Genomic DNA, 9,907 nt, shown 5'->3' with positions numbered 1-9,907 from the left:
CAGAAAATCACAAATTAGTACATTAAAAGTCAGTAGAATGCAGTTTGCAGCTCAACCAAATCCCTCATTTGCGTAGCCTGATGAGGAAATTAGAGCCCCCCCCCCAAAACAAAGCCTACGCCCCTGCTTAGAGTGCTGCTGCAATAACACGCAGCACTATCCCGGAATACATTAAAGTGCAGCCAAAATATAAATTCCTATAATGATGCTATGGAGGATAAAACAACACTAGAAGGTCAATAAACTTAGACACACTGTAAATCTCCACAGAAATATTACAATGATCCCTCCTCAGGCGCACCACTCCACTCCAAACCCTGGCAACACAAGCAGAGCACGTGTTCCTTAAATCATTTTAACAAAGGGCTATATTCATTCCACCTGTGTGTGGTGAGGGAAGCAATAAAACCCTCTCCTGGAAGCCCCTGTGCTTTGACTGGAGTAGTGGAAGTGCGTTTTTGTGCCTGGCCGCGTGGTGGCGACCTGCGCTGCGCTGCCAGCACATCACATCCAAACGTTTTCTCATAAAGAACCCGGGACTCGTCCTCATCCGACGCACACCACCGGCAGCCGGGCTCTTCTCCGCGGCAGGCTCCGACCATGACAGCGTGACTGCGTGCAAGTTTCACCCCCCGCTGGCCTCATTCTCTGCTCTCCGAGCTGCTCAACTTCTTCTCAGCGCTCCTGTCAAACTGAATTGCCGACCTTGACAGCACGCTGTGGGCAGGATTCCGGGGAAAAAGTGTGTCCGCGATTTTTGGGGGAGGAAACTGGAAGCGCTCGGGTTGCGGACTGCGAGGGTGAAGTTTAAAGAAGCAGAGGAAGGAGGAAAACCTCCAGGAGGGAAGAAGAGTGGATGAAAAAGTATGAGGTGCAGCCTGCCTTGTTACAGGTGCAGCGAATAATGGACTGGATTTAACCTGGATTCATCTGACTGAGTTGCATCCAGTACTTCAAAGAAACCAACTCAGACTGCTTTATTGGAAAATATCACACGGGCTCTGTGGAAGTGAAGCAGATTTCAGCTTGTAAAACAAACAGTTTGACCGATATTTTTTTTTTCCGGTGGCGACAGGCTGCAGCAGCCGCTTTTGCGCCCCAGCATCGGTGCGCTCTGTCCGGCTCGACTGGCGCCAGCTTCCCCTATCCGGAGAGACCCGACCAGCAGCGGCACCACACCGGCACTCGGACACGGTAGCGCGCTTCCAGCTCACTGGGGGCACTTGTTGTCCAGTCCTGCCACTCTTGGGACAATGTTTGAGGACTCCTGGAGCAGATCGATGTGGCGCGCCACATGGATTTTATTTTTTTCCTTACTCATCCACTCCACGCAAGCTCAAGGTAAGAGGGGACACCGGGGGCACGGTTAGTCATCGGGGCCCATTAGTGTGCAGCTGTGGTGGATGTGGTCTCCGATCTGGTATCGGATCTGAGATGTGTTCATTTTGCACGTAGCCTCTAATTTCCTCATTAGGCTACGCATCAGTGTGACACACAGACTCTCTTAATTGCAGGCTTGTGACAGACATTGACTGCTGTTATTTCTTTGATTAAAGACGTCAGTGCGACTTTTTCCACGTGCTCCCATAACACTGAACTTTATAAATGTCCGTAGCAGATATAATGTGATAAATGTGTAGCGATGTTTGTGTTTCCTCTCCAGCTGCTGTGTGTATTCCAGTTTGAACATACGCAATGAATGTCATTAGAAGCCCAGCTGTTTAAAAATGTTAATCTGATTAATAAGCACTAATTAATGAATCGAGCCTCTCCCTCCGAAATCAAACTTTGCGCCACCGTAAGTAAACAGATACATATTGATGATACGCGGCGATTAATGCAAAAGCGCGTGCACGCCCGCAGAGCATTAAATGTTGGAAATTAATTGGTTCTCTGAGAATTATGCAGCGCGTTTCCCCAGAGCGAGAGGGGAGCAACAGCCAAGTGTGGCAGTTTGCAGGCACTGGCTGTTTTATTTATTTATTTATTTATGTACATTTTTTTCATGTGTAGTTGCTTTCAGCGCAATAATCCCACAAGATCCCTGTAATATTCCTGTGGAGACTTGGAGTGTGTCTCTGGTGCCCAGCAGAGAGTCTACTGTAACCTCCGGCCCTCTTCTTTTTCTTTTTACCCAGCTATTATGTCCCCATAGAGTGTTAGTTTGAAGATATTTGCACAGATCTTTTAAAAATGATGGTATCATTAATTGTTTTTGTAAGCTGGTTGCTTTGGGTAATGAACTGAAGACGTGTGACTGTAAAAAGACTTGATTTAACTTTGAAAACTCACCTTAATATTGTGAGTTGGTTGAATTTGAGAATACAAGATGAGGGATTTAGTGATAATTACGCTTTTCTTCTCAAATTCAGTATTTATCAATGTGAAACTAACTATATACTATAAGTACTATACTATAACTATTAAAAAAACTAGTGTCCGGGCTGTCTTAAAATGTTAAGTTATCAGAGTTTAAGAAAACTAGTTGGGTGGATTTTGTAATAATTGTATTTTTTCCCTCCAACTCCGTCAATTTAAAAAAAAAAAAGTTTCATTGATATATATATTCAAATTAAAGAGGAGCATATGTATTTTGAGTCTTCTATTATACATGTATACCAGAGTGATGTCTGTTTTTTGCAACATGCACTATAAAAGAAAATCAACTTTTCTCAGACTCAGTCAACTTAAAAAAAATAGGCCTAGACACTACTTTTTAAAGTTAAAACAAATTGTCTCTTTTTACTGTGGACAAAAGAGGCATAGCACTTTTACTTTGAGCTTTCTACTGTACATGTAGACCAGAGTGAGGTCTGTAGTTAGCTAGCACAATGCACTGTAAAAATACTCTATTTGCTTTAACTTAAAAAAAACCCCAATTTATTTCTTTAAAAATTGAGTTGACTGAATTTGAGAAGCTAAATTGAGGGAATTTTGTAATAATTCAACCTTTATCTCAAGTTCAGTCAATTTAATAAATTAGGGCTGCCATGGACACTCACTTTTTCAAGTTATGACAAATGGTTTCTTTTTACAGTGATATATATTCACACACAAGGGGCAAAGCACATTCACTTTGAGCTTTTTTCTATATATTTGCATCAGAGTGAGGTCTGTAGTTAGCAACATGCACTGTAAAAAACTGCCTTAAAATTTTGAGCTGATTGAATTTTAGTGGACAAGTTGAGGTAATTTTGTAATAATTAAACTTTTCTCCTCAGATTCAGTCAACTTAAAGAATGAAGGCATACATTACACTAGCTTTCTTAAAACAAAAGGTGTCTTTTTACAGTGGACAAAAGTGGCAAAGCACATTCACTTTGAGCTTTTTTACTGTACATTCAGACCAGAGTGGGGTCTGTGCTTAGCGCCACGGCTCCTCATACATAGGAAAGGCGATGCAGACTGATGACATAGATCAGAGTTTGCACTCTCCTCCCTGTAATCATCAACACAGAGGCTGGACACGAGTGGGGAAAAAAAAAAAGAGCTAAAGTGCCACTCTTGCTCTTTTCTTCCCTCCGCTGCACACTCTCTCCACTGGGGTAATTGGGATTCAGGTATAGCTGCCACTGTAAGGAGGGAGTATTACCTCTCAAGATAGACTCTAAGCCCTCGGTGGCGCTCACTCAATAACACAATGTAGAGAAGATGAAAAAAAAAGAAAACAAACAAGGCTGATATCCATCATTCATGAGGGCATATCCTAGTGCCTGACATTTACAGGAGATTGATAACTCATGTGTCCTGGGGATTAGGAGTCTTGACATTGTTGCTTCCGCTCTCTCTATAACTGTATCTCACCCTGCTGGTATCTGATTCTGCATGCTTGTCGTCTCTCTTTCGCCCTCTTTATGCTTATTTAACCAAGCAAGTTAAATACGAACGCATTATTTACAGTAGTGGCCTGGGGAGAAGGCCTTGACTGCCACTCTCACTCTGCCCCAGCATTGGCCCTTTAGATTTCATTACGTAGCTGCTCCGTGGGTCAGAAAATGTAGGATTTAATTGGACTCTAATTGCATCCTGAACGGACACTCAGGCCGTTCGGAGTGCGCCTCGTTGAAAGTGACCCCAGTGTGGGCTGCTCTCTTTCCGTGCAATGATTAAAGAACATGATGAGGCGAGTAGTATGCCTCTGGATGGACGTGTCAGCCACCGCTTGCCACATTTTAATGACCAGTCCACTGGAACGGCTTTTTAACGATGGGACAGCCTTCATCGGACCAAAGTGCTATGAAGTCTCGCTTTAAGGCTTGCTGAGCGGCAAGGGATAATCTTCAGTTCTTGGGTTTTGTGTATTCATCATCATTGTGAACAGCAAGGGAAAGAAAAAAGTTAATACTTCAGTATGGGAATGATGGCTAATTTACGCTTGGTCTGTCAGGTTTGATGTGTTTATCTAAAATGGTTCTGCATTTCAAACGGAGGCCATGTCCACCCTATTTTTGGTAGCTGACACACAGTAAGCATACTTGTATCATGTAAAGAAAAACAGGCCATCCTCGCAGCTCACCCTGGATATTTTGTTTAAAGTGACAGTTATAGGAGCTGTCTGCTCTGTCCCACTGTTCACTTCCATTCATTTACTGAGGTCACGCTGAGACAATGCTGGGCTCGCCTGCTGGTTTTTGTCATTTCTAACACGTCTATTTTGGAGCTCGCAGCAGCGGGGTAGGACTCTATTGGAATGTCATCTTTGGCATACATACTTCTACATCACTCAACGTCTGCAGATTAGCTTGACTGGCTACAGCTCGACTTTAGGAGCTTTAGAGGTAGTTGAGGACTTCATTCTGTCAGAGGCGTGGCACTCAGATTAACATCCATAAGGGACAGAACGTGGTGGTGGGGGCTGCTGGGACAGAAATTTCATGCTGTTGTCTGGCGAGGATGCACAGCGTGTTCAGAGTCTGTTTTTAGCTTACTGTATTGGACCTTGACACAGTAATAGAAGTCAAGGATGTCATCTCCATTTTAAATCTGTTAGAAGATTGGATTGAAATTGTGTGGCTGGAATGAAATGCGCACAGTTTGGGAGCACCTCTTGACTGCTTCAGAAGGGAGTAAAATTGCATTCTTATCACAGGCGACAAAGTAGGGCACATAATCATAGACGTGTGGCGGAAATTTTTGAGCATGCTAGTTGATGGCTTTAAGATGAAGAGGTGGAAGCTGCAGTTGCTTGTGGAAATATTTTGTGACTCAGTGTTTTTCACAGAATCACTATGTATTTGTGGTGGTGGTGTGGGAGAGGTTGAGGAGTTATAGTTGCGGGGTCAGCATATTCTCATAGAACATGCTCGTATGGTAACCTACGAAAATGCACTCACAACAGTTCATATGATTAGCGCCCCACGAATGATGATATGACCTTAATGTACAGCTACATAATTAACGTAATGGTAAAAAAGTTAGATTTGGGCAATAAAAGTTACTTTAGTTTGGTTTATGACAAGAAACATGGTGACGATGTACCTTAAAGAACTTCTCTCCAAGAGTTTTGTGCAATCAATAACCAAATTATTTATATATTTCAGCAGCACTCCTAATGATCTTTCCAGCTCCAAAAAATATGAAATCAATATATGGTGGCACATGTTTTAATCGTGGTGGGCCACCATAAAAAAATGAGTGTGGGACACCCTGATAGACATTTATATAATCCTTGTTTATTTCAAACAATACCAAATGCATTCTCCTCAAAGGTCACAGCAAAATATTGCACATACTTTGACAGGATTGCATAGCTTATGCATGATTAATTAAATTTAACATTTAATTAAATTTTTAAAGATCGATTAATCGATCATCAATTTAATGGTTTTGTCCCTAATATTTAGTAAAATCTCCCAGAAGTAATTTGTGTGCACTGCTAACATGCAGATAAAAGCAGCAACAAGTTTCACAAATGTTTGCTGATTGCACATTATGTCTGAATGTGTAAATCTTACATGGTTTTTAAACTCTAACGCAAGAGTTTTTGTTTTTCTTTGATTAATGACTGTTGTGAACATAAGCAAAACAAAATTATGACCTATTGCAAATCATAGCGTGCAAGTTCTAAAGTCATTAAAATGGGCACCTGTGTTTGAAGACAACAACGGAGTTCCACTTTCACTGTGCCTAAAGTTCTGCTGCTCCGCCTGTGCCCAGAATACTCTCTGCACTCTGAGACTGTGGTGCAATCAGTCAATAACTAAACAGTATGTATATTCCAATAGCGCTCCTAATAAATGATCCACTTCCAAAAATATAAAATCAATATGTGGCAGCAGATGTTTTAATTGTGGCAGGCTGCCACAAATAAAACACTGTGTGGGAAACACTTTAGGTTTGTCGTTTGTTTCCTTAACATGACTCCTCTTCTCCAGTGGTCAGACACTTGTGCCACCAAGATGTTGTTTTTGAGTGCAGGTTATGTTTGTGTATACTTGAGAATCCAAAAAACCATTCTCAAATCCCAAGATGGTATAAAACAGACAGCAGATGCCTGAAGTACTGTTTTTAGATGACTTAAAATCAAGATTATTGATCAAAGTCACTTTTGGACTTCGATATGAGTAACTCTCTTATGAGGCAGCAGGTAGAAGTGTTCTTTTTAGGATTATTTGAAACTGACGTGATGGGTTTGGCCAAAGCTGAAGTGAGGCGTGGAAAAAGAAACTGATTGAGAGTGGAGTTTGAGTGATACGTGGAGACGGTGGGGTTGAGAGGTCCAGACTACAAATGCCCTGATTTGTCACTCATTTTAATTGACAGACCGGGGATCTCTGTTTCCTTGTAGCAGCTGTGCCCTGTGAAATGATTTGCAAAAAAAGAAAAAGGAAAAAAGATGAGACTGTCCTAGATCCCTGCAGCCAGCACTTTGGCAAAAGGTCACAACATATCGCTTTTAGTATTCAGGGCTGGCGAGAAAACTCATGGTCAAAGTCCAGCAATAGATTTCTCAGAGGGATGTCTGGAGTTTCACTGCCCTACGTCGAAAAAAAAAAACCCAAAAACTTCCCACCCAAGGTCTCTAAAAGTGGCAAGTCCAAGAGAGAGGCTTAAACGAGAGACCTTTTGTTTTTGCTCTTTAAAAGCACCTCCAGAGCTCTTGAAAATGGGGCTGTTGTCATCGATCCTGGCCCCATTGTCCAGTACCAGTCAATCGAAGGAGTTTTAGAGTGTTTTTTAAGTGGGACTCAGAGTTCTTAAATTTCTACTCACATACTCTAAAATATAGAATTAGAGTAAGAGCTAGTGGCTTACATATTCAAAACCAGTGTGTCTATTTTCGTATTGGTGAGAATAGTCACACTACAGCTATTTGGCTATTTTCATCTATTCTGGTGATGCGTTATAATGGATCTCACTGTGTGCTGTGATTGGCTAGTACTGAGGATGGAAGCGATTATGATTAGGCAAAAAAGGTCATGTTTAGGGCTAGTCAGTCTGCGTCTGATCTCTTATCTAATACCACCTTCATTTCTGTTTGGCCTTAGTTTGGCATTATTGTTTGGCTTCTGTTGTTATATTGCCTCTGGGTTATCTCTCTACTGCTTTGCTTTGTTTGTCATAGTACTTTTGCAAACTGCTTTTAAAGGTATTATCTAAACAAAGTTATTAAAATTAAATTCAAATTAAAGTGGTAAATGTGCAAGGAAAAATCCAAAAATATGCTACAAGAAAGTCACATGATGCTGTATAAACAGCAACACAGAGGAAAGAGGTACTTTCACAAAGGAGGCTGGTGCTTGAGTCCCATGTCAGCCAGGGTTGGCTTATTATTTTTAGACTGAGGTGACTTTTTATTTTTAGTTTTTAGGATGTATTAAGCTGTATAATGCACACTGTGTGCATAAACTTTGGCAGAATAGCTGTATGGACCCGTTGGTGTTAATGTCATATTTTGAAGTTGTTAGGGTGCTCCAGGATTAGCCACATTGACCATTTACACATGGGTATAAATAGCATCTGTGTATTGTAACATTACACAGAAATACAAAGAGACCCACAGTATGCATTGTGCAATAGAAGAAAGAATAACCTTCCCAAATCAACTAATAATTTTATTTGGAAATTATTTTTTAAAAATGGTACTTTAATGAGAGTGGAAACATAAAGTAAACATTGCTAAGCAGGGTTGTAAAAAAAAAATATCAATACACTTGAGTATCATGATTTGGTTTGTAGATACTGTATCAATTCTCAAAAACACTCAATTTTTAAACAATAATTCACATACAAAAAAATGTGGCAGTGGCTCATTTTGTTTAGTGTTTAAACCCTTTAACCCTTTACAGTATCACAAAATCTCTATATACCGAATCATAACCCCTGTATTTTGATATGTATTGCATCACATGTGAGAGGGATGCTCAACCTGCTTTGTTTGGGGGCAATTTTTACAAAATGACAGGACATTTTTAGGATTTTATGATTATGACATTTCTAGGATTTAAGGACATTTCTAGGATTTCAGGACATTTCTTGGATTTTAGCACGTTTCTAGGATTTTAGGACATCAGGGGCTTAGCAACTTCCTCTGTGGGGGGGGGTGGGGCTCCACTGGCACTTTTGTGATTAACAACCTCTATTTTGATGTTTTTTTATGCACACTGGCACCTTATGTTTACTCAAAGTACAAAAACTCTTTCTGTTGTTAATCACTTTACATCCATTGTGAATTAGATAATGCTTGGGGGCCACCTGGCACCCTATTCAAGGCCAGATTTGGCCCACAAGCCATACGTTTAGTATCACTGGCACAGGATGTCACACTTAACAAGGTAATCATTATGCAATCAAGAGATAAGAGAAAAGGAAGAGAAGTAGACACTGTGACAGATCTTCAGTTACATTCTTGTTTAGATACACTACTCTTCAATCACATGAACTTACAGATCCCTTTCATACGCTCTTTAACCACAGTGCTGCTATACATTCTCTATTTAGTACGGTTATGGCCAAAGGTGAAACCTCTGAATGAATCTGAGAGACCCCGTCAGTGAACTTTTCCCCTATCAATGGCCATAAACACAGATCAGCAGTTTTCATCCTCCTGTCCTGATTTCCCAAGCCTGCCTACCACAGTACAGTAATAAGAATATATACCCATAATTGTCAGTACAGGCTGCTTGTTAATACTATAGGTAGGTTCTATTATTATTCTGACAGCTGTGTTGAAAGACCCCCCGAAAACCTCCAGAAAAGACTTAAAGTGTTGCACCACTGTGCATGGATAGCAGCATCATTCCTATTTGCATAAAAGACTCCTTTGCTCATTATTAATATGAATATATGTGACAAGACAGTGTCAGCATCGCATCTTTAGAGCTTCAACCACTTCTGTCGGGCCCCGCTGTGTCCCCATTTTCACTGTGTGAAGACGCCTTTTTCTCTTTGCGCAGCCATGTAAATGTGTGAGGAGGGAAGGGTGGGAAGTATAGCGGGAGACGTGTGAATATGTGTCAAGCATCTTTGTCTGGAGCTTTGTCAAGGTTTAATCTACGCTTTAACATCCTGCCAAAGTCGGTCTGATTTTCCCTGCATTTAGTATGCGGCTTGACATTATCCAAGTCATCTGATTATATTGGATAATCCCCCGTATTTAAGGTACCAGAAAAACACCTTGTTAGATTGTCTGTAGAAATTCTGCTGTGATCAGAGCTACCTGGTTTGAACTCCATGCAAATGTAAACAGGCAAATGCATAAACTTCCTTTTGATGAACTCATGCACAGCTTTGAGATGATAATGGCATTCACATTTGAACCAATACTGTTAGTGCTACCTGGAATTTGGTTCTGGTATGCAACAGTACCTTTTTTTGGTACTTTACTGTTTCTATAATAACAAAATGTAATTTTTGAAGTAGTTGCAGCGTTAAGTAGCCCTCGCCCTCTGATTGCACCAGTCAACAA

The 9,907-nt window shown here is 40.9% G+C and overlaps 1 protein-coding gene across 7 annotated transcripts in view; it reads left to right on the top strand.

Moving 5' to 3' along the window:
* Positions 1-468: 468 nt before the first annotated feature.
* Positions 469-9,907, top strand: part of sdk2b (sidekick cell adhesion molecule 2b) — a 378,479-nt gene continuing 369,040 nt past the window's right edge. For 4 of the 7 annotated variants that reach the window (XM_088069844.1, XM_042508529.2, XM_042508530.2 and 1 more), the window contains exon 1: positions 470-1,341. In XM_088069844.1, coding sequence (XP_087925970.1) covers positions 1,254-1,341 — 88 coding nt within the window. In that variant the 5' untranslated portion in view covers positions 470-1,253. Of the gene's footprint in view, positions 1,342-9,907 lie in introns of all 7 variants that reach the window. The other 3 variants (XM_088069843.1, XM_088069841.1, XM_042508531.2) reach the window with 2 other exon arrangements.

The sequence above is a fragment of the Plectropomus leopardus genome, chromosome 19 (assembly GCF_026936395.1).
Source record: "Plectropomus leopardus strain MGB_pleo_1.0 chromosome 19, ASM2693639v1, whole genome shotgun sequence".
In the NCBI taxonomy this organism is placed as follows: Eukaryota; Metazoa; Chordata; class Actinopteri; order Perciformes; family Serranidae; genus Plectropomus; species Plectropomus leopardus.
The sequence above is the reverse complement of the archived record's forward strand: the minus strand, read 5'-3'. Positions and strand labels throughout refer to the sequence as shown.